The following is a 23,472-nucleotide window of genomic DNA, read 5'->3' on the forward strand; positions in this document are numbered from 1 at the left end:
ACAGCATTTAGTCTATACACACATATAATATCAATAAATACTATCAATGAATAACATCAATGATCAGTTACAGGGATGGAGCCCCTAATCTCCATCACAGTGATGAAAACATTTGTCAAGGAACAGACAGGATAGCATCATCCATAATGACAATCTAACACTCCATCACATCCCTAAGCTGCTGTGGTGGCCACTGGAGTAGGGCGAACTCATTATCATGTTCAAGAAACCTTGACCTAACATGGCCCATTGTGCTGCTTGAAGAAGCCATCAAAAGGCTACAAGGTGACTTAATGGGTAGATTCCACATATTTTGAGTCCGACAGTTGCGTCATGTTCAAAGTCACTTCATTTCTATTTCATCTGCAATCTGACGCTCAGTTTGAACTTCAGCAAGCCGTCTTCACCACGTCTGGATTCCTACGTGTGTTGAGTTGCTGCTAAGTCAGGGGTCTGCAACCTTTACGACCCCGAGAGCCATTTTTGCTCTCGCTCCTACAAAACAACTTTGTTTATAGCCACAACGTTAGCTTATTATGTTCTGTGAATACTAAGTAAAAATGAAAGAACCACATTTTTAGTTGAACTTTCAGGTTTTAGAACAATGAAAACATTTTCCTGAACGGGACGTGTCTTGTTGATGCAAGAGAAGCCCAGATTCAGCCCAGCAAGGCCGTGAACCATTAGTGTCATTCAGCTGGGAAATGCAATGCAGAATACATGGAATAGCTGCTAGAGCCAGACTTTCTAATGCAAGTTCAGATCATTTCTTAACAAACTTGAGAGCCAAGGTGGAGGAAGTGAAGAGCCATATGTGGCTCCAGAGCTGCAGGTTGCAGACTCCTGTCCTACGTTAATCACAGATGACCTGTTTCTGTTAACAAGCAGTTAAATAAGTGAATCTAATGAAGTGGCCGGTGATTATATATGTGGTGGAAGATGTATCCACATTTGGTGAAACATATTTGTCTGTAGTTGTATGATGTGTGTTTGGTTTTAGGGATACCCGACTTCATCAGCCGAGGTTTGCAGACCGTCTCTAAATTTGAATCTCTGGTCAGGCAGATTTTCAACAATGAGAGGGATATGGAATCCAAGTTACATTTGATAATGATTGCCAACTTAATCAAATGTCCAGTACCAGACACATCAAGTGACGTACCAGGTAGAACTACAAGTATTTGATGTATTTGCTGTACAAAAAATACTTTTGACAAATATTAAAATGTATTTATTTGAATCTCAAGGCCTCAAGCAGTTCTGCAGACGCATTGAGGACGAGCGTGTGAAGACATTGGATTTACTTGTTAGTAAATACACTGACATTGGTCTCCTCATCACTAAGACAGAACATTTGATCCTGGAAACCAGCAGTGGAAAAGCCAAATGCATGGCAGCTTACTGCATGCACTGGGAGCGCAAAGTGTTTGACTCCCTAAAAAAGATGGTGCTGAGGTAATCGTTGTTAAAGTCTTCTTTTATGTTTAGTTGACCTGTTGTTCATGTTGGATTTGCTTTAAGGAGTGTTAAAGAGTTGGACGTGGTGCTGATGGGACGAACACCTCTGTTCCAAATTGATGCCATCCTGTCGGTCCCAGAGATTGTGTTCCAGCCCCACAGTAATGAGATCTACTGGCTGTTCATGCAGTCCATCAGAGAATGTATAGAGAGCACTAAAGTAAGGACGTCACAAATGTTGAGGTGTTTTGTCATTGAAAAAGAAAGGTATTTGCACTTAACTCCGTACTGTATCTTTGAACTAATTGTGGCCATATTCCCATGTTAAGCGGTTTCCACGCTGGATGCATGGGACCTGCATCGAATGCCCGCCACAGCAAGTGGAAGGTGAGGATGAGTTGGTAACCATTTCCTTCCTTAGTGACATCTGGGTGGACTCTGGGATAATTGAGAGTGCTAAGACAGTTTCTGAAAACATCAAGCAGCTGCTTCTCTCTGTGGATCAGTACCTAAACCACTGGAAACACTATCGACCCCTTTGGGAAAAGAACAAAACCATTTTTAATGAAGCGTTTGCAGCGAAGAAGCCTTCCTGTGCTATGTACGATGATAAGCTACAGTTCCTTACTGACATAAAACAGAAGGTGATGCAGGAACCTCGGTGCAGCACCAAGAACAGCATCTTTCTGAACCTGGAACCACTGGTGAACGCAATGCAGGAACTTGCTGAGTCCTGGATCTGGTCACTTAGTAGCTTCCTAAACAAGTCTGCTAAAGAGGATCTCTTCAACTTGAGGGATGAACTTATGGTACAAAACGATTCAGTACACTCCAGTGTTTTATGGCAAAAAAGTCTGGTTTTATTTACATCCACTGTGTTTGCAACAAACAGCAACTCACTAAGAAGCTGAAGAGAAGCCCTGACACATTTGAAGACCTGAAGGTTGTGTTGTCCACCATTTCAGACATCAGTGGCATGTCTTTAGATGTGGAAATCAGATTCACTGATATCCAGGAAAGATACAGAACTCTGGCCATGCACAGCGTGAAGGTAATGAGTCAGATATATGATTGTTATTGGCAAAACTTGATTTTTAGACTACGCTTCTTGTCATTTATGGATTCTAGGTTGGTGATGATGAAAAGGAGCTAGTGGCCAATATTGAAAACATGTGGAAGGATCTGTTTGCTGAATCTAGAGAAGTGGATCAAAGTCTAACAGATGTCAAAAAGTTATTTACTGAGGTAAGACCCACACAGTTCACACAGAAATAAAACAAACCTTTAGAGTTTCTTTCAAACACGTCATTTTTTCACATTTTGATATGTTTCAACCTTCAGTTATTTACATTTATGTAACATTACACGAGCAACATAGAGCTTATAAATGCAAAGCAAATGGTTGGAGCTCACTAATCAAAGTAGTGATTAACTGTAAAGAAGAAGGAGGTGGATTCACGGGGTTTGGATTATTATACAAATAAAAATAAGTTCAACTCAGTCAGAATAGATGGAGTAACTGTCTAGCCACAGATTCCGATTTGGATTTGGTCTTTTACTTTGACTGAGCCATTCTAACACATGAATATGCCTTGATCTAAACTATTGGGTTGTATATTTATTGACTCCAAGCTGAGGGAACCTCCACCCTGGTTTCTGGTCTTTTCTCACTTGACAGACAGCTTTGCCTCCTGGACTACCATGTTTTTAGCTTCACTCATCTTTTATTCAACTTTGACCCCCTTCCCCATCCCTGCCATCTTGTTTCAAATGTTTGCAAACATTAACAGGACTTCGTGTGGGTTTCTTTGAATAATGACTTTCTTCTCACCATGTAAAGATCCCATTTGTGATTTGCACGACTAGGTGTCCTTTCAACAGATTCTTCCATTGTTTTTCTTAAAGATGATTTTTGCAGCTCTGGTGGCCATTATTTTTCCAGTATTTTTGTTGAAAGTAGGCAGACAGGAAATGGGTGTGGAGAGAGGGGGAAGACATGCCGTCGCTGGGGGCCGAGACGTGGACCCAGGACGGCCGCGTCGAGGACTGAAGGGTCGCGTTCTTAATCCCCTGCACCACCAGCGCCACGGCCAGATTCTTCCATCTTAACTGAGGATCTCTACAGCTCCTCCAGAGTTACCATGGGTTTCTAGGGTGCTTCTTTAAATGAAACCCTCCCTGTCCTTCCTGTCAGTTTAGATCATTGCAGTTGTCCCTTTCTCTTTTCGTTTCTGTCTGATGGTTGAAACAGAACTCTGAGATGTTCAGGATTGTGATATAATTTTATTCCTAGCCATCTGCTTTGGATATTTCTGGATATGAGAGTAAAGAGGGCTTAATGCAAATGACTGCCACACCTTTTATATGTTTATTTGTAGAATATTCTGATAATCATGTATCATTTTCCTTCCACTTCACTATTATGCACTGCTTTGTGTTGGTCTATCACAATAAAATACATTAGAGTTTGTGATGTAATGTGATAAAATGTAAAAAAAAAAAAGATCAGGGGGTGTGAATACCTGTATTTTGCAAATTATACCTTTATAGTTCCCTGCAAATAGACTTTCTGTTCTCTTTGTTTTACTTTGAAAGATTATAAAGAAGAGGATTGAAGATTTTAAACAAGAATTGGTTGTTTTTGCTGAAAGCTTCACCATGCATGGTCCTGGAGCTGTGGGAGATCATTTGGACGAAGGTGCTTTGATAATTTGTGTCTTTATCGTTTCATTAGCAACAATATGATGTCTTTTTAAAAAAAATGCCATGCTATTCTTGTTTCCAGGACTAAAGATAATGGCTAAGTATGAGGCGGACCTCGCCAAAATAGAGGCAGAACGGCAGGAACTCACCAGTGCTGAAAAGCTGTTAGAACTACCAGTCAGCGTGTTCCCAGAGGCCAGCAGGATTCAGAGTGACATGAAGGGATTAAGACAGATATATGACATCTACAAAGCCCAGAAGGTGGGACAGCGTTGGTGTTGGTGAAGAACTGAAACTGGAGGAAGTTCTTGAGTTTGTCAAGTTGTTCATGAGATGGTCTTTTTCTTTTCCAGAATGCAAAATCAAAGTGGTCTCAGACGTTGTGGGTCGATTTGGACCTCCAGGTGCTACAGGACGGCATCGACGATTTCCTCAAAAGATTTAGAAAGTTGCCCAAAGATGTGCGGTCGTTACCTGTGGCGTTCTTCCTAGAAGGATGCCTGAAGGAGTTCAGAGAATCTCTGCCACTTCTGCTGGACCTGAAGAACGAGGCCCTTAGAGACAGGTCACTGTGGACTCTCATGGGGTCCATGTTTTTGTGTTTAAAGGATTCAATTCATCTCATTTTATTTTTTTATATTTACACAGAATATTCAATAACTTACTAAATATTCATTTATTTCAGTAACTCAGCTCACTAATTGAAACTCATAGATTAACTACACACAGACTGAAGTTTTTATTTATGCTAATTAAACTATAATGGGTCACAGCACCGAACTATGATGATTTTCCAGCTGAAAACACATTTTAGTTTAGAATATTACACCACACCAATAAAAACATTTTTATACCTACTTCAAGGTGATTTTTAAAATGTAATCTGATAAACTCTAGTTTTTTGAAATGTGTGAATGACTGTAAATGAGAAGGAAATATGTTTATGATCCACACAACGAAACTGAAGTGAACACGTTTTTCTATTTCAGGCACTGGAAGGAGTTAATGGACAGGACCGGCACAAGCTTTGAGATGAACTCTGAGAACTTCACGCTGGAGAACATGTTTGCTATGGAGCTCCACAAATATGCAAATGTCATAGGTGACATCGTCACCTCTGCTGTAAAAGAGCTGAGTATTGAGAAGGCAAGCTTTGGCTTCTATATTTGAATTAAATTCAGTTTTCTATATTCGGCTGAACTTAAACTGTGACCTGCATCTCTTTAGAATTTAAACTACTCATTGTGTTCACATCATTCACATGTTTTCACTTTGTTTATTTGCTTCCAGGGAGTGACAGCAGTGGCAGAGACCTGGGACAACATGAGGTTTAGTGTGCAGACGTATTTCAAAGGCACCCAGGAGCACGGTGTTATTCTAGGTGCTGTAGATGAGATCCTGCTAAATGTGGACAGTGATGTCATGAACCTGCAGAGCATGGCTGGCAGCCGTTTTGTTGGACCTTTCCTTGACACTATACAACGATGGGAAAAAGATCTGTCTCTCATAAGTGAGACAATAGAGGTGAGTGAAAATCTTCGTACCTCTTGACCTTCTTCACGTTTCGCCATGTTGCAGCCACAAACTACGGGATGTTTGATTGGGATTTTATATGATAGACCAACAAAAAGCAGAGCATGGTTGTGAAGTTTAAGTAAAATGAAACATGGTTTTAAAAGGATTTTTCAAACACAAAAGCAAATCTGTCATGGATTTGCATTCATCTCCCCTGAATCCATGATTTCTGTGCTGGAGTTACAGCTGCAGGTCTTTGGTGGTGTGTCTCTACCAGCCTCGAACATCTAGAGAGAGAAAACTTTCCCCGTTCTTCTTTGCAAAATGGCTAGGTCAGAATGGATGGAGAGCAATCTTGCCACATATTCTATCAAATTTATGTCTGGACTTTGACTGGGCCATTCTAACACATGATTATATAGGAAGGATCTAAAGCGTTCTGTTGTAGCTATATATTTAATGCATTTGACCTTCTGGTTTGAGAACCTCAACCCTAGTCATTTGCAGCCTCCAAGATTTCTCTGTTTTCAGCTCTATTCATCTTCCCATCAAGCTTGACCATCTTCCCTGTCCCTCCTGAAGAACGAAATGCTGCCACCCCCCTTGTTCATGGTGGGCAAGGTGTGTTCAGGGTGATGTGTGACTTTGGTTTTTCATCGCATGTAATATTTTGCATGAACTTTCAACAGATGCTTGTTTCTTGTCAGAGTTTTATGAAGGCCAGATTTATGGGGTGTATGAATAATAATTATCCTTTCACCAAGTTCTCCCGTCACACTGTGGACCTCCCAGCTACTTCAGAGTTACCACGGCCTTCTTGGCTGCCTTTCTCATAAACGCTCTCCTTGTTCTACCTATCAGTGTAGGTGGACAGCCATGTCTCGGTAGGTTTGGATAATGGTTTTAAAACCTAACCCTGCTTTAGACGTCTCTGCAGCTCTACTCCCAACCTGTATGTTGTGGTCCTTGGTCTTCATGATGCTGTGGGTTCACTAATGTTCTCTAACCTGTGAAACCTTCACAGAGAAGCTGTTTATGCTGGATTTTATTTAGTGGTTTCAGAGTAAAAGGGGCTTAATAAAAATACACGCCACACTTTTCACAAATCTGTGTGTAAAACAATGTGAATACTAAACTTTACTTCCACTTCACATTAATGCACCACTTCCTGTTGGTCTATTACATAAAACCTAGATTGAACACATTGAAGCGTGTGGTTCTAATGTTGCTAAAAGGTCAAGGAGTGTGAATATGTTTGTATGGTACTTTATAACTTCTATTAGTCTTTACTGTATTTACCTAACTGCTAACTGACTGGTCTTTTCATAGGTATGGCTGGTAGTACAGCGAAAGTGGATGTACCTGGAGAACATATTCATTGGTGGGGACATTTGCCTTCAGCTACCTGAAGAAGCTAAGAAGTTCGAAAATATTGACAAGAAGTTTAAAGAAGTGAGTCTCCCTTGGATATAAGCATAATATATTGTTAACAGACTTATCCAATTAATATCTTTTTCATTTCTTTGTAGATAATGCATGACACAGTCAAGGGTCCAAAAATTAAGCAATGCTGCTTAGCTCCTAGTCGACTAACAGACCTACAGACCTTGAGTGATGGTCTGGAGAGGTGCCAGAAGAGCCTTAATGACTACCTGGACCCCAAGCGAAACGCATTTCCACGTTTCTTCCTTATCTCTGATGATGAACTGCTCAGTATTCTTGGAAGTAGCGACCCTGCTTGTGTGCAGGAACACATGATCAAGGTAACAGGCCATTTCACAAGACAGAAAAACAAGATATGAATCCTAACTTTCAATGTAACTCCCCTGTCACACTATTGTGTCTCAGCCTTTCGTGTCATTGCCATTGGAAGACATTCCACGTTTCACAGTGGAGAACAATCACAGTGACTTTATAGACACCACAAGGGTGGATGGTCCGTGAAAACCATCCATTTCCCCGTGTTTAGACCCACACTAAAAACACCTGCTCACTTGGCAAGAAAGGAAACAGCGTAACCATGGCTTAAAGACGAAGAGGATAACTCCTCACCATGTTTGTTAAATCCTTTTATTGATATTTTCTTTCTTTTTTGTTGCACAAGATGTACGACAACATAGTTTCACTAAGATTTGACGTGGAAAGCGGTGGGGAGACAGTAGTCGCTGCCATGGTGTCTGCTGAGGGGGAGGTGATGGAGTTTAGGAGCCCCGTCCCAGTGGTGGGGAGAGTGGAAGAGTGGATGATGGCAGTACTTGAAGAGATGCGGAGGACTAACCGGCTCATCACCAAGGAGGCAATCTTCCACTATTGTGAGGACAGGAGTAGGTGTGTGTGGACACATAGACAGCTCCCGCGACGTCAAATGAGCAAACAGGCTGCAACAAATGACTCATTGTCCTTTTTCTCAGGGTGGAGTGGATGCTTCTGTATCAGGGCATGGTGGTGCTAGCTGCAAATCAAGTGTGGTGGACATGGGAGGTCCAAGATGTTTTTAAAAAGCTGAAGAAAGGAGAAAAGCATGCTCTGAAGAACTATGCTGAAAAGATGCACCGGCAGATCAATGAACTGGTTACACGCATCACTCAGCCTCTGAGGAGAAATGACAGACGGAAGATCAACACTGTGCTCATCATTGATGTCCATGCCAGAGACATTGTGGACAGTTTTGTGGAGAACAGGTGAGCGTACACACTTTTATCTTTTGCGGTTAACTTAGTGCAAGATTTGAATAAATGTATCGATCTTTTTACAGTATAATGGATCCAGAAGCATTTGAGTGGGAAAGCCAGCTCAGGTTCTACTGGCTCCGGAAACACGACGATCTGTTTGTGCATCAGTGCAGCGCCTCGTTCTCCTACGGCTATGAGTACATGGGGCTGAACGGTCGACTGGTTATAACCCCACTAACAGACAGGATCTACTTGACCCTTACACAGGTCCAGGAGACCATGTAACACCTAAACCCGGGGTGTTCAACGTGTGGCCTGGGGGCGGTTTGCGGACATTGACCACAATTCAAGAGAGGCCCGAATTTAGTTCACCTGTTGATGACGATAAGCTTAAAATAAATTAGGGTGAAACTTTGACTGATCAAAAATGATGCAGACAAGTTAAAATTGTCTTAAAATCTACAACAACATATGGCTGCTTCATTTCATTAAAATATTCTTTTAGGTTTTTTTGGTTGTTTTTTTAATCCGCATTTAAAAGAAAAAGATCACATTTTTGTGGCCTCCGACTTCTGTCAACTTGACAGATGTGGCCCCCCGTGCCAAAAAGTTTGGACACCCCTGACCTAAACATGGAATGTTTTGTGATTTTCTTTTTGCCAATTTGAGATTTGTGCGTTTGTGAAACAGGCCCTCTCTATGTACTTGGGTGGAGCTCCTGCTGGACCGGCTGGTACAGGAAAAACAGAGTCCACCAAAGATCTGGCTAAGGCTTTAGGCCTGCTTTGTGTGGTTACAAACTGTGGTGAGGGCATGGACTACATGGTAGGAAGCACACATTAAGTAGCATGCACTGATTATCTTCTGATGTTTTTGTTCCAGAAAGCAGAAATGTTTTTCTCACTAGTGTTGCTCTTGAATGTCTTTCTCGTTTGTGCCCCAGGCTGTTGGGAAGATCTTCTCCGGCCTTGCCCAGTGTGGCGCTTGGGGCTGCTTTGATGAGTTCAATCGTATCGACGCCTCTGTGCTGTCCGTTATTTCTTCTCAAATGCAGACCATACGCAATGCCCTCATTTTACACTGTAAAAGATTTCAGGTAAATCAGGTGTTATGTAGAGCCAGTAATGAATGAATCAAAAACAACAATGTTTTAATCAGCTTACAGACTATTTACAAAGTTCAGCACCTTACCTAAGTATTCATAACCCTTGATCTATAACACTACAACCACAAACTTTAATGTATTTTATTGGGATTTTATGCAATAGACAGACACAAAGTAGTGCATAATAATGGCTTAAAATGAAAATAATACCTGATTTCCAAACTCTTTTTACATATAAAACTCTGAAAAGTATGACATGAATTTGTGGTGAGACCCCTTTATTCTAATACCTCAAAATAAAATCCAGTGTATCTTTAGAAGTCACCTCATGAGTAAACGTAGTCCACCTGTGTTTAATGCAGTATTATTACAAGTCAAGCTGTTCTGTTTCTGGCCTCAGAGGTTTGTTGGGTAAACCTTAGTGAACAAACAGCATCATGAAGACCAAGGGACACAGCAGGTCAGAAGGAAGGTTGTGGAGAAATTTCAAGCAGAGTTGGGTTATGAAGCACAGAAGATGAAACCCTTTGTGACAGAAAATGAATAATACAAACCATTCTGACCACACTGTTTGCATGGTTAAAAAAGGTAGTGGCAGAGTCATGCTGTGGGGATGCTTTTCTTCAGCATGGCAGGGGTTGTTGGTCCAAGATGATGGGAAGGTGAGTTATTGAGCAATCCTGGAAGAAACCTTGTTAGAAGCTGCAAAAACGTAAAGCAGGGTTAGGTCCCAAACTTTAAGACTCAAAGACTTAAACTGTGAGAGAGGATATGGAGAGTGTCTATCAGAGCGCAGAAAGAAAACAGTAGCAGGCTGCATTATTCAAAGAAAGCCAAAATACTTCCTGTTTGCAGCTTGCTGCAAGCCATGAAGGGGACAGAGGAAATATGTAGATGAAGCTCATCAGAAACACAGGAATCAAACTGTTTGGCTAATATGCACAACCCTGTGTATGATGGAAAAGTAACACTGCCCATGACCCTGAATGGTGGAGCATGGTGGTGGGAGCATCATGCTGTGGGGATGTCTTTCTTCAGCGGGGATGAGGAAGCTGATGGGAGGATAAAGGGCGATCCTGGACAGAAAGCAGTTATAGGCTGCAAGAGACTGGAGACTAAGATGGCAGTTAATCGTCCAGCAGGTCATTAACCCTCAACTCACAGCCAGAAGAACAATGAATGGGTTCAAAACATTTTCATGTCTTACAACTTGGAAAATCAAGTTCAAATAAGCTCTCCTTCCAGTCTGATTGAGTTTAAGATATTTTGTACAAAGAAAGGTAAAAATGTAAAGTCAGTAGATATAATGTGAACTATTGCACCTTTAAAAGGTTGTTTTTTGCAGCCATGTGTGATTTTTTTTTTCACTTTACAAAGATGCACTCCTTCATACCTGTCATGCCTATAACATCCGAGTACATTACTTTAATGTTTGAGGTTTAATGTATCAGAATGTGATATCAGCTGCTAAATGAAGACTTTAGTAAAAGTCATTTTCCTCATGAGTGTTCACATACTTTTAGCAGTCAGTGCCTGAAAGAGGTTTTCACATGTGTGAGCTTCCTTCTGATCTTCTGCTTCAGTTTGAGGGCCAGGAGATCAGCCTGGATGACCGCATGGGCATCTTCATCACTATGAACCCTGGTTACGCCGGGCGTACAGAGCTCCCAGAATCAGTCAAAGCCCTCTTCAGGCCTGTGGTGGTGATCGTACCTGATCTACAACAGATTTGTGAGATAATGCTCTTCTCTGAGGGATTCCTCATGGCCAAGGTAACCAAATAACAATGAAAAGCCAAATTCATTGGTTGTGAATTCTTAGTTTGTATAAATATTCAAAACAATTCATGATATGTAATTTTTAATTGTCATTGTTACCTTTAGGTTCTTGCAAAGAAGATGACGGTGCTCTATAAGCTAGCTCGTGAGCAACTATCCAAGCAGTCTCACTACGATTTTGGCCTCCGTGCTCTGAAGTCTGTGCTGATGATGGCAGGAGAGTTAAAGAGAGGCTCACCAGACCTGGAGGAGGTAGTTACAAGGATTGTTGTTGACTGCTGGAGTCCAACATCATTTCTACTCCAAGCTAATTTAGGCCGACTGCAAGTTATTTTCTTTCAGCCATGAAGTTTGTGGGTAGGAATCGATGCTCCAAAAGCTAATAATAATACAGAATAAAATACAATAATCTCTATTTGTCCCTCAATGGGAAAATTCATCCGGGGAATCGTGTTTGAAAAATAAAACAATGTTTTTATTCACAGTTGAACAAGAATTGCATTTAAGAAGAGATGATTCCCTCCTCACTAATTAATGGAAGAACCATTTTTGCATCCCAGCAGTCAAGTGCTTCTTGTACCTTCTGAACAGCTTTTTGTTATCTTTGGTGATGAGCTCCTAGTCCTCAAGACTGAAAACCCTCCTTGCCATCACCCTAATCTTTTGCTCCCTCCATAGATTCACTTTGGGAGTCAAGTAAGGACTCTGTGGGCCGTTCCAAAGCGTTAACATTACTTCCCATCAGAATTAAAAGATCACTTTAAGTCTAACTCTGCTAGGGGTGTGAATACTTTGAGCTTAAAACTAAAGGCTAACGTTGATTGGATTTATTAGTGCACTGTTGATTTTATTTCTTCTGATTTTATTGAGATAGATCTACTGATTAGTCCAAATGGCTGATCTGATGTAAAATACCCTTAAACATAAATCTGGTTTGGAGATGCACACAAACGTACTTAAAAGGACAAAAATGGGGAATTTTTAATTGGATATTTGACCTAGAGTCATAAAGTCTGAAGGTCGTTCATTATTTTCTGTGTCTGAACGTCTCATTTCTCTTGTAGTTTTTTGTATCCTTCTGTTTTTTGATTTCCTCATTTCCATGTTTCTTCTTCCCAGGACGTGGTGTTGATGCGTGCTCTCAGAGACATGAACCTGCCAAAGTTTGTTTTTGACGATGTCCCTTTGTTCCTTGGACTAATCTCGGACCTTTTCCCCGGACTTGACTGCCCTCGTGTTCGCTATCCTAACTTCAATGATGCTGTGGAGCAGATCCTGGAAGACAACAAATATGTTATCGTGCCTAACCAGGTGTTTCTTCCCACCCATAGCTTTTACTGTTTATCTCTCTAACACTGATGTCTCTGACAAACTCATATTCTCAGAACATGGATTAGATTTGAATGCTTTGCTTGTCTCTGGTAGGTGGATAAAGTGGTGCAGATGTATGAGACGATGATGACCCGGCACACTACTATGGTTGTGGGCCCAACTGGTGGTGGGAAATCTGTTGTGATCAGCACACTGTGTCAAGCTCAGACCAAGTTAGTGTCAGTTTATTTATTTCACATCCTGTTGATTTTAAGTGTGAGCATAAGTTGGGTTGTGTTTGATCTCTTAATCAGAACGGGGCTGCAAACTAAGCTGTATCCGCTGAACCCTAAAGCCATGAGTGTCACTGAACTTTATGGAGTTCTTGACCCGGACACTCGGGACTGGACTGATGGGATTTTATCCAACATCTTCCGTGATATCAACAAGCCTACAGACAAAAAGGAGCGAAGGTAAATGTATAGTCTTAACAGGTTTTCATACTTGAATATCTTCACATTACCACCACTAATCTCAGTGTTTTAAATTCAGATGTGATGTGATCAGCACCAGGTAGCAGATCATCGTGGAGTAAAAAGTGTTGCATGGTTTTCAAACCTTTTAGGAGAAAAATATGCTCAGTGTGTACATTTGTTTTTAGGCTTCACAGCCACTACTTTCTACAACTACTCTGTGACTCTAATACAGATGCAGGTTATTTGTAGTTTGTCTCTATCTGTTTGGACATGTTGAAGCTCAGTCAGTCAGCCATTTTCTACCTCTTCTTCCATAGTGGGTCACGGGGGAGCTGGTGCCTATCTCCAGCAGTCTATGGGGGGGAGGCGGGGTACACCCTGGACAGGTCACCATTCCACCGCAGGGCAACACACAAACAACCACGCACACACTCATTCACACTAAGGGCAATTTAGAGAGACTAATTAACCTAACAGTCATGTTGTCTGTCCCCATGCATGCATAGGGAGAACATGCAAACTCCATGCAGAAAGACCTCCGGCCAGGAGTTGAACCCTGGACCTTCTTGCTGCAAGGCAGCAGTGCTACCAACTACACCACCGTGCAGCCCATTCTGTTCATAATAACTCAATCACAGTGGGACTGGATAGACGGAAAACGTCCCATTATCTGACCTTCATTGTTCTATTGTAGCTCTGGCTGCATGTTTAGGGTCGTTTTCCTGCTGGAAGGTGAACCTCCACCAGAGCCTCTGATGGGGTTTCCTCCAGGATTGCTCTATATTTACCTCCATTCACTCTGTCCAGCTTTCCTGTACCTGGTGAAGAAAAGCTTTCCCACAGCATGATGGTGCTGCCACCATGTGTGACCATGGCGATATGCCAGATGATGTGCAATGCAGTCCAAAGGGTTCAGTTCTGCTCTTAGGACACATTTCTCCACGTTTGCAGTGTCCCCTACTCTTTTTAGTTGTCCTGTCACCAGATATCATTTTTATGTCTTGAATTGAGTTTAGCTCGTTCAGAGCTACCCTGACCCCCTAGACTGATTCTCTGAATAATGATCCCCCTGCCCTAGGCTCTCAGTTTTGGTGGACAACCATGTCTTGATAGGTTTGCAGTTGTACCACAATCTAGTAATGGTTAGCATATGTGGCAACCTTTGAGGGCAGTTGGTTGAACTGGATTTTCTTTAGTGGTATTGGAGTAAAGGGTGTTTAAAAAAAGCAGGTCACACTTTTCAGACCTTCATTATTTAACAAACATTTGAAGCAATGTGTTCTTTTCCTGCCTTCATATCATTTCTTCTGCTACCTTGTGTTAATCTATAGCATAAAATTCAAATAAATTGCCCTGAAGAATGTATTTGGAGGGTGACAAAATGTTAAAAAGTACAAGCGGTATGAATACTTTTGCAAGACGTGGTTTACTATTAATGTAATTTAAATCAAATGTCTCTGAAATCCTTCTTAAGCCGTGGCATTGGACTTCCAGGTACATCCTGTTTGATGGGGACGTGGACGCTCTTTGGGTTGAAAATATGAACTCAGTCATGGATGACAACAAGCTCCTCACGTTAGCTAATGGAGAACGGATTCGTTTGCAGAGTCATTGTGCACTGCTGTTTGAGGTTTGTCTGTATCTGCATGCTGCTGGAAGCAGAAGACCTTGTTTGCATGCTTCTATAAAACAACTATCAGTAGATCTTCTAACAACCCTCTGCCATCACAGGTCGGCCATTTGCAGCATGCTTCCCCTGCTACCGTGTCTCGCTGTGGGATGGTTTTTGTTGACCCAAAGAACTTGCGATATACCCCGTACTGGCAAAGATGGGTGGCCAGCAGACCAGAGAGGGTCTTTAGAATAATATATTCAGTATTTACATATTATTTGTTATCTTAAAAGGAAATCCTGATAAAAATGTTGTTATTTTCCAGGAACAAGAGGTTCTTAGTAGACTGTTTGACAAATATGTGCACGGCTGTATTGACATGATTGTAGACGGTGTTGTTGATGGTAAACAAGGACAGAAACTGGAGACTGTGGTTCCTCAGACAGACCTGAATATGGTAGGTTGAGTTCTTCTCAAACGTCTTCCTGCAGTGACGAATTTTAAAAGAATCTATTAATCAAAGCACGGATCAGTTTGGCTGCTTGAATGAACTGTGCATGTTTTGATCATGTGTTCAGGTCTCTCAGTTGTGCTTGACGCTGGATTCACTGCTGGACAGTGACAACAGCAGGGCTGATGTCCTGGAGAGTTACTTCCTGGAAGCTCTGTATTGCTCACTGGGAGCCACCTTGGTGGAAAGTGATCGGATCAAGTTTGATGAGTTCATCAAAAGACTTTCTTGCTTATCCACCGTGCACGAAGAAGAAGCCCTGGCTGGGCCTGGTGAGATCCCAGGTAACGAGCACAAATGTATTTTGTAATCTGGCGTAGAGTAAATAGATCATTTATCACACAAACCTCTTGACAAATACGTTAAATGATTGCCTTCATGCAGGATACCTCCCAACTCTGTATGATTTCCATTTTGATGGAGCTCAGAAGAAGTGGGTTCCCTGGAGCTCCCTGGTTACTAAATACACTCACAACCCTGAAATGAAGTTTGCTGATATCCTAGGTGACGCTTATTTGTCTGGCCAGTGTCTGCAGATACATATTTAAAGAAATATTGAATATACAAGTGTAAGTATTTAAGCTTTTGAGCTTGACTCTGATTTTGATTTCTATTTAGTACCAACTGTTGACACCACAAGAGCCAACTGGATCTTGGAGCAGATGGTGAAGATAAAGAGACCAGTGTTACTTATTGGAGAATCTGGCACTTCCAAGACGGCCACCATTCTTAACTTTTTGAAGCATGTTAATCCTGATACATGGGTAGTTTCAGCTTTAAATCATCCATCCATACAATGCCTTTTTCTCATGTCACAACCACAAACTTTAATACTTTTTAGGAGGCTTTTATTTTGATAGGACAAAGTGGCACATCGTGAAGTGTGGAGAAACCAAAATAGTTTTTTGAATTTTGATTCCATAAAAGTCTAAAGGGTTTAGTTAGTATTTGTATTCAGCCACTCTAAGTATACTTTGTACAACCACCAGTTGCTGACATGATAACTGCAAGTCTTTTTGCAGATGTGTCCAGCAGCTGTGCACATCTGGAGACATTTTAATCCACCATTCCTTGTTAAAAAGCTCAAGCTCAGTCAGATTGGATAGAGACCACATGGGAACATCATATTTCAAGTTTACCCACAGATCCTTAATTGGAACAAGTGTCTGGACTTTGACTGGGCCATACTAGCACTAAATCATTTGGTAGTGGTTGTTGTGGTTGTCCTGATGGAAGGTCATCCTTGGCCCCAGTCCCGTGTCTTTTTCAGATTAAAACAGGTTTTTCTCCCAGGATTGTTCTGTGTTTAGCTCCACCCATCTTCATGAACTGTGGCCAGCCTTATTCCTGCTGATGAAAGCGGCCCCACATCATAATGCTTCCACTACCTTGTTTCTTTGTGGAGAGCAGGACTAATAGCTGTCTAATGGGTAGATTCTTCCACCTGGGCTGTGGATCTCTGTAGCTCCTCCAGAGGTGTCATACATTTTCTGACTGCTTCTCTTGTTAATGCTCTCCTTGCCCAGTCTGTCAGGTTTGGTCAGCCGTATAATAGTAGATGTGCCGTTGTATTTCAGCTGATAGATTGAACAGAGAAGTTGAACTCCTGAGATATCGTTTTAACTCTGTTTGAAACTTTCCATCACATGAAACCTGACCTGTCTGCTGGGTTCCTTGGTCTTTATGACGCTGTTTGTCACTGATGTTCTCCAACAAACCTCTGAGGCCAGAACCAGAACAACTATATTTATCCTGAGATTAAATGACACACAGAGGAGCTCCACTTAGTAATTAGCTGAACTCTAAAGGAAATTAGTTTTACTGCGTTTTATTTGGGGGTTTAGAGTAGAGGGGTGACTACAAATACGCCCCAAACATTCAGATTTTCTTTGAGGGATATTGAAAACCTTGAATCTTCCTCTAGACAGTTATGAGCTTCTTGGTGTTTGTCCATCACATAAAATGTCAGTAAAATACATTGAAGTTGTGGTTGTAAACTGACAAAATATGAAATCGTTGAAGGGAGAGAAATACTTTTGCAAGGAACTTGATATATAACTTTATTCTAAATATCTTTCTCCCTAAATGAGTTGAAATGTTTTTCTGTTTAGATTAATCTGATCATCAACTTTTCATCAAGAACAACTTCAATGGACCTGCAGAGAAACTTAGAGGCTAATGTGGAAAAAAGGACCAAAGATATATATGGTCCTACAATGGGGAAGAAACTACTGGTATTTCTGGATGACATGAACATACCAAAGGTACCTCCTCCATCATCTCTACCGAGTCACTTGTTATTGACCTGGTGGTGAAAGTGGTAGGATCTTCCTTTTCTACTACGCAGGTGGATAATTATGGGACCCAGCAGCCTATTGCACTTCTAAAGCTGCTGTTGGACCGAGGCGGCATTTATGACAGAGGAAAAGAACTTAACTACAAAATCCTTAAAGACCTTGGCTTTATTGCTGCCATGGGAAAGCCAGGAGGTGGTAGGAATGAGGTGGATCCACGCTTCATCTCGCTCTTCAGCGTCTTCAGCAGCCCCTTTCCAACAGTGGAGTCTCTCCACCTCATCTATGCCTCTATTATCAAAGGTCACACCAAGGTAAGTCTCTGTTCACACTTAGAGTTTCACCATTTCATGTCACTCTGGTTTCATAAAGCTGATGGGGGGATTTTAGCTGTTTGAGGATGCCATTCGGAAGGTGTGTGATAAAATCACAGATTGCACCCTGGAGCTCTACAACCTCATCATCAAAGATCTTCCACCGACTCCCTCCAAATTCCACTACATCTTCAACCTGAGGGACCTGTCAAGAGTCTACAACGGACTGATCCTCACCAACCCAGACAAGTCTGACCTGCTATATTTGCTCTACTTCCAGATTAAGAAAGACCCGCCTTTCAACATGACTTCCTGCTTTTCTTACAGATTTCTGACCGTCACCCAGTTTGTGCGTGTCTGGAGAAATGAGTGCTTGAGGATCTTTCATGACAGACTCATTGATGAAACCGACAAAACATTGGCAAGTTGAATCAATACTAGTTGTCAACTTTGTGTCGTTGTTTTTCCCAATAGAACGTCAAATGTAGACCTAAATTTTCAGGGAGTTTTCAACTTTATCAATGTTTTACCAACAGGTCGAAGGTCACATAAAGAACCTGGTTGAAGAACATTTTAATCCAGAAATGGAGGCAGTGATGAGTGACCCGATACTTTTTGGCGACTTCAGGACAGCTCTCAGTGAATCTGAACCAAGAGTTTATGAGGACATCCAAGACTATGAGTCCTCTAAAGCAATGTTTGAGGCAAGTTCAGTGATTTTAATGTGAGGAGCAGCCTGCTCCTGAAGTCCCTTCAGAAATCTGATGTTGTATGAATCCAGCATTTTGTGCCAGGACTTATTACCATTCTTTACACACGATTTCTCTTTGCAATCTGCAGTTAATACTTGAGGAATACAATGAGAACAAGTCCAGGATGAACCTTGTGCTGTTCGATGATGCTCTGGAACATCTGACCCGGGTTCACCGTATCATCCGCATTGATCGGGGCCACGCACTGCTGGTTGGCGTGGGGGGCTCTGGCAAACAGTCGCTCACCAGGCTTGCTGCTTTCACTGCTGGCTGTGAGGTTGTCAAACATTTGTTACTTGGCATCAAAGACAAACGATGCTTGTAGATTTTCACTATAAACCCATTCAGACTAAAACACTATCTAGAAAGATCAAATGCCCATAGTGTAGATGTGAACGTTCCCATGAGCCTCTATTCCTGCTTGGATACTATAATGATCAGAGTCATCAGCACAGTTAACCACTAAAGTGTTCATACAGCTTCCCTCTTTTCATATTTCTCCACTTTACAAACATAATCTTCACATGTTTAATGGAATTGTTTGTGAGAGACCAACAGAAAGTAGAGCCTAATTGTGATGTGAAAATAAAATAAAACATTTAACATTTTATTGCAATTACAGCTGCAGGTATTTTAGGGTATGTCTCTACCAGTTTTACACATACAGACTAAAACTTCTGCCCATACATCTTTGTTAAATAGGTCAAAGACGAGAGGCAGAGCGCTTTGCAGATACATTTTCCAGTCCTGCCATAGATACACCATTAGATTTTGTTCTGGGCTTTGACAGGGCCATTTAACACATTGTCCTGCTTGAAGATGAACTTCCACGCTAGTCTCAAGTCTTTTGCAGGTTCTGTCCAGGATTGCTCTGTATTTCATTCATCAACTGGTCAGCTTTTATTTTCCAGCTGAATAAAAGAATGACCACAGCATGATGCTGCCACCACCATGTTTTATTTAGAGGATGATGTGTTCAGGATAATGCATAGTTGTAGTTTTCCGCCTCACATCGAGTATCATGTAGGCATAAAGTTACATTTTACTTTGGTTTTATCGGAGCTCTTTATCACCTACATGGTTTGTAATAAACTGAAACCTGAGCTTCTCCAGAGTAAAGATGGACCTCCTGGCTGCTTCCTTGATTAATGCTCACCTTGTCCAGCCCTGCAGTTTAGATGGGTGGGCACGTATTTGTACCTTTGTTGTGGTGTCATAGTCTTGACCTGTACTTGTGTCATGTTCAAAGCTTAGGTGGTTGTTTTATACCTTGAAACTGCTTTAAACTTCATTCTAACTTCATTCATGACCTGCCTGCCATGTTCATTTGTCTCCATGACATGTTGGTTCACTGATGTTCTCTGACAAACCTTTAAGACCTTCACAGATCAGCTGGATTTACGCTGTTCTGTTACCTACAGGTTGTCTCTGTTTACTAATGAGATGACTTCAGAAGGTGGTTGCTCACACTGGGTTTTATTTAGGAGTATCAGAGTAATTGGGTCTACGTGTCCTTTTCATTCTACTTTACAAGTAGTTTGTCACAAAACGTTCCTAGAAAATACATAGATGTACATGGCTGTAATGTAACAAACTATAAAAAGGTTTAAAGGGAAGAAACGTCATTGCCGGACATTAAAAACTATTAAATTATTTAAAATGTTGCACTGTTAGCAGGATTAAAACAGTAAAACATGTTTAGAAGTCCATTTACTACGTGTAGTAACAGAAACTGTTTGTCAGGTGTTTGAGATAACACTCAGCAGAGGATACAATGAGTCCAACTTCCGAGAAGATTTGAAAACCCTGTACTTGAAGCTTGGCATTGAAAACAAGAAGGTAGTTTTCCTCTTTACGGATGCCCACGTCGCTGAGGAAGTCTTCTTGGAACTGATTAACAACATGCTGACTTCAGGTTGGATACATCACTCTGACCAACACAGAACAGATCTGCTGAATAATGACTAATCATGAAGTCTCTTTATAGGCATAGTTCCTGCGTTGTTCCCTGACGATGAGAAGGAGTCTGTTCTCAACCAGCTTCGTGATGAGGCTCTGAAAATGGGAGCCGGTCCCTCCAAAGCCAGTCTGTGGCAGTACTTTGTCAATAAGAGTGCTAACAACCTCCACATTGTTTTAGGCATGTCTCCAGTGGGAGACACCCTGAGGACACGCTGCAGGAACTTTCCAGGTGACGTGTGCTCTGAAACCTCCTTTATTGCTCTAAACATTTTGAGTTTTTATTAACCGACTAATTATGTGCAATCTGTTCTAAGGACTGATGAACAACACCGTGATAGACTGGTTCCTACCATGGCCTCCACAAGCATTACAAGCGGTGGCTCACTCTTTCCTTGGTGTGTTGTTACGCATCATCGTATTCTGGATAAAAAACTGCGTTTAACAGAAAGGAGATCAAATTTTGTCCCTTTTTATAGAAGATATTATTGTTTTTATGACTTTTGGATTGTATTCTTGTATATAATGATAGCTATACTCATTTCGATGTTTGCAATCAAAAAATCTGTAAAAAAGGTTTGAAAAAAAGGTGAGCAAAAGACATCTGAGAATGCAGAAGAGTGATGAACTTATGTCTAGAATGCAAAACTGGAACATCAGAGCAGAGTTCATGAGGTGAAGGTTTCCTGGGTGGTTTGTCCATTGAGGAAGAGGATGTCAGAGCAAGCCGCTTGGGGGCTTAACAGCCTGCCAGCCTGAGGGCGGATTTAAAAGCTCTCTTTAGTCTCAGTCTGGAGTCCAACAAAGGGTTAAAAGACTTTATGACAAAACTGTCATTTAAAACATAAATTCTGGCAGCATTTTACACCGATTCTCGTGGGTGGAATTTCTCCAAACTTCTATCCTCATCAGAATAATCGATATTAAGACAATATGAAGTGACTGTGCAAGTCTCACTTCTCTCCGCAAATCCAGTCTGGGTTTTACTGACCTGAGGTCATTTTGCTGTCGCAACATTATTGTGGGGATGCCGTCTGTCTGTTCACTCTAACTCTGTCTTTGATGTTTGTGTTTCTACAGGAGAAAATCCAATGATCCCTGATGCTCACTCTGAAGCAGTTATAGGTCACGTGTGCATGGTCCATACCTGTGTGAAGGACTACAGCAAGCTGTTCCTGCAAAAACTTAGACGATGCAACCATGTTACCCCAAAGAACTACCTGGACTTTATTAAGACCTACTGTAATCTCTTGGAGAAAAAAGACAAATTCATTCTAGGTAAAAAGATGGGGATATATTGTTAAAGCATGATACCTGATTTGGTGGACCAATTCAAGCTGAATATTTGGATCATTTTAGAGGCTGTTCTTTACACTTGTAGGTCAGTGCAAGCGTTTAGAGGGTGGGTTGGATAAACTGAAGGAAGCCAGTGATCTACTGGCTGAACTAAATGTGAAGCTTGCAGATCAGAAGGTGGTCCTTGCTGAAAAGTCAAAAACCTGTGAAACCCTCCTGGAAAACATTGCTACAAATACAAGTGTAGGTCAGTAAATGTCTGCATCTTTTAGCTCTGAGCTTTAGAAGTTGATGGATTTGTTATGTATGGCTAATGAAAAACAAACCCCACAAGATCAATAACTGGAGGTTTTTTCCTCTTAGCTGAGGAGAAAAAGGCCCTGGCTCAGGAAAAAGCTAAAGAGATTGAGGAGAAAAACAAAGTCTTAGCTGCAGAAAAGAAAGAAGCTGAAAGTTCCTTGGCTGAAGCTCTGCCAGCATTGGAGGCTGCCCGTCATGCCCTGCAAGACCTGGAAAGATCAGATGTCACTGAGATCCGGTGAACTCAGAACTTTATTTCAACTGATCAAATAATTCACAATAATGATACATTTAGGCAATATATGGAGCTACATTAAAATATAAAACATACTGTGTAGATGGGACAAAGAATGGCCTGATATTAATAACCAATATTTAAATGATTTAATAATCAGTCCTCTCTACTGTCTGCCTCTTTCTGGCTGGTGCTTCATGCAGATCTTTCGCTAAGCCACCTAAGCAAGTGCAGGTGGTTTGTGAGTGCATTCTGGTGCTGCGAGGCTACAAAGACATCAGCTGGCAGTCGGCGAAGGGGATGATGTCAGAAACCAACTTCCTTCGCTCCTTAATGGAGATGGACTGTGATTCCATAAGTAACAGCCAGGTCAGGACCGTCAAAGGTAGGCTGGCTGCAACATCTCTGGAAAACCTGCTTTAAAGTGGTGATGAAACAATTGATGTACTTCATATGTTTAACAGTAATCCACATTTAACTTTGTAATGTTTATGACTGGACCTGAGCAGAGTTCCTGAAGAACCTACAGACAAGCTTTGAGAAGATGCAAGCCATCAGCAAAGCTGGCTCAGGGATGCTGAAGTTTGTGGAAGCCATCATAGGCTACTGCGATGTCGCCAAGGAGATTGAACCCAAGAGAGAGAAAGTAATTCAGATCCATGGTTCCTGTTTTGCTCTGCTGCATTACAAGAAGTTCAAATGAAAAGAACATTTTGTTCTCTTGTTTTCAGGTGGCATGCCTAGAGAAGGATTTCTTTCAGAGCAAGAAGGAACTGGCGCACATTCAAAATGAGCTCAGAGATATCCAGGCAGAGTTGCAAGGTCTTAAAGAGACGTACGAAGCTGCTATTCTGGAAAAGCAGATGCTGCAGGAAGAGGCTGAAGTCATGGAGAGGAAGCTTGTAGCTGCTGACAAACTCATCTCTGGCCTGAGCTCCGAAAATCAACGGTTAGGTTTTACAACCCCTGGCAAAAACGATGGAGTCACCAGTCAGAGGATAAACTTTCAGTTGTTTAATTTGGTCAGAAAAAGAAGATTCCAGACAAGACATAAAACCAGTCCTTCAACTTTCTGGCTTTAAGAAACACTAAAAGAAATCAAGAAAAAACATTGTGGTAGTCAGTAACAATTGTCTTCATTCTTCTTCTCTCCATTTCTCTTCATCATTTTGTCTCAGATT

At 41.5% G+C, this 23,472-nt stretch overlaps 1 protein-coding gene across 2 annotated transcripts in view; it reads left to right on the forward strand.

Annotated features, from left to right (window-relative positions):
- dnah10 (dynein axonemal heavy chain 10) overlaps positions 1 to 23,472 on the forward strand; it is a 65,800-nt gene that overhangs the window by 27,300 nt on the left and 15,028 nt on the right. The window contains exons 1-44 of one of the 2 annotated variants that reach the window (XM_047347216.1): positions 1,022 to 1,165; positions 1,248 to 1,455; positions 1,522 to 1,678; positions 1,788 to 2,267; positions 2,351 to 2,509; positions 2,587 to 2,703; positions 4,054 to 4,156; positions 4,244 to 4,422; positions 4,515 to 4,726; positions 5,151 to 5,307; positions 5,452 to 5,685; positions 7,006 to 7,128; positions 7,206 to 7,439; positions 7,781 to 8,004; positions 8,088 to 8,357; positions 8,432 to 8,615; positions 9,039 to 9,173; positions 9,292 to 9,444; positions 11,037 to 11,225; positions 11,337 to 11,483; positions 12,351 to 12,542; positions 12,657 to 12,775; positions 12,857 to 13,015; positions 14,513 to 14,648; positions 14,750 to 14,872; positions 14,956 to 15,087; positions 15,209 to 15,425; positions 15,526 to 15,645; positions 15,760 to 15,905; positions 17,253 to 17,405; positions 17,489 to 17,749; positions 17,826 to 17,998; positions 18,077 to 18,170; positions 18,286 to 18,453; positions 18,590 to 18,778; positions 20,245 to 20,416; positions 20,489 to 20,692; positions 20,778 to 20,858; positions 21,541 to 21,738; positions 21,842 to 22,003; positions 22,120 to 22,294; positions 22,495 to 22,676; positions 22,801 to 22,937; positions 23,023 to 23,240. In XM_047347216.1, coding sequence (XP_047203172.1) covers positions 1,087 to 1,165; positions 1,248 to 1,455; positions 1,522 to 1,678; positions 1,788 to 2,267; positions 2,351 to 2,509; positions 2,587 to 2,703; positions 4,054 to 4,156; positions 4,244 to 4,422; positions 4,515 to 4,726; positions 5,151 to 5,307; positions 5,452 to 5,685; positions 7,006 to 7,128; positions 7,206 to 7,439; positions 7,781 to 8,004; positions 8,088 to 8,357; positions 8,432 to 8,615; positions 9,039 to 9,173; positions 9,292 to 9,444; positions 11,037 to 11,225; positions 11,337 to 11,483; positions 12,351 to 12,542; positions 12,657 to 12,775; positions 12,857 to 13,015; positions 14,513 to 14,648; positions 14,750 to 14,872; positions 14,956 to 15,087; positions 15,209 to 15,425; positions 15,526 to 15,645; positions 15,760 to 15,905; positions 17,253 to 17,405; positions 17,489 to 17,749; positions 17,826 to 17,998; positions 18,077 to 18,170; positions 18,286 to 18,453; positions 18,590 to 18,778; positions 20,245 to 20,416; positions 20,489 to 20,692; positions 20,778 to 20,858; positions 21,541 to 21,738; positions 21,842 to 22,003; positions 22,120 to 22,294; positions 22,495 to 22,676; positions 22,801 to 22,937; positions 23,023 to 23,240 — 7,655 coding nt within the window. In that variant the 5' untranslated portion in view covers positions 1,022 to 1,086. Of the gene's footprint in view, positions 1 to 826; positions 833 to 1,021; positions 1,166 to 1,247; positions 1,456 to 1,521; positions 1,679 to 1,787; positions 2,268 to 2,350; positions 2,510 to 2,586; positions 2,704 to 4,053; positions 4,157 to 4,243; positions 4,423 to 4,514; positions 4,727 to 5,150; positions 5,308 to 5,451; positions 5,686 to 7,005; positions 7,129 to 7,205; positions 7,440 to 7,780; positions 8,005 to 8,087; positions 8,358 to 8,431; positions 8,616 to 9,038; positions 9,174 to 9,291; positions 9,445 to 9,910; positions 9,929 to 11,036; positions 11,226 to 11,336; positions 11,484 to 12,350; positions 12,543 to 12,656; positions 12,776 to 12,856; positions 13,016 to 14,512; positions 14,649 to 14,749; positions 14,873 to 14,955; positions 15,088 to 15,208; positions 15,426 to 15,525; positions 15,646 to 15,759; positions 15,906 to 17,252; positions 17,406 to 17,488; positions 17,750 to 17,825; positions 17,999 to 18,076; positions 18,171 to 18,285; positions 18,454 to 18,589; positions 18,779 to 20,244; positions 20,417 to 20,488; positions 20,693 to 20,777; positions 20,859 to 21,540; positions 21,739 to 21,841; positions 22,004 to 22,119; positions 22,295 to 22,494; positions 22,677 to 22,800; positions 22,938 to 23,022; positions 23,241 to 23,472 lie in introns of those variants that run through there. The other variant, XM_047347217.1, reaches the window with a different exon arrangement.

The sequence above is a fragment of the Girardinichthys multiradiatus genome, chromosome 20, assembly GCF_021462225.1.
Source record: "Girardinichthys multiradiatus isolate DD_20200921_A chromosome 20, DD_fGirMul_XY1, whole genome shotgun sequence".
Classification (NCBI taxonomy): domain Eukaryota; kingdom Metazoa; phylum Chordata; class Actinopteri; order Cyprinodontiformes; family Goodeidae; genus Girardinichthys; species Girardinichthys multiradiatus.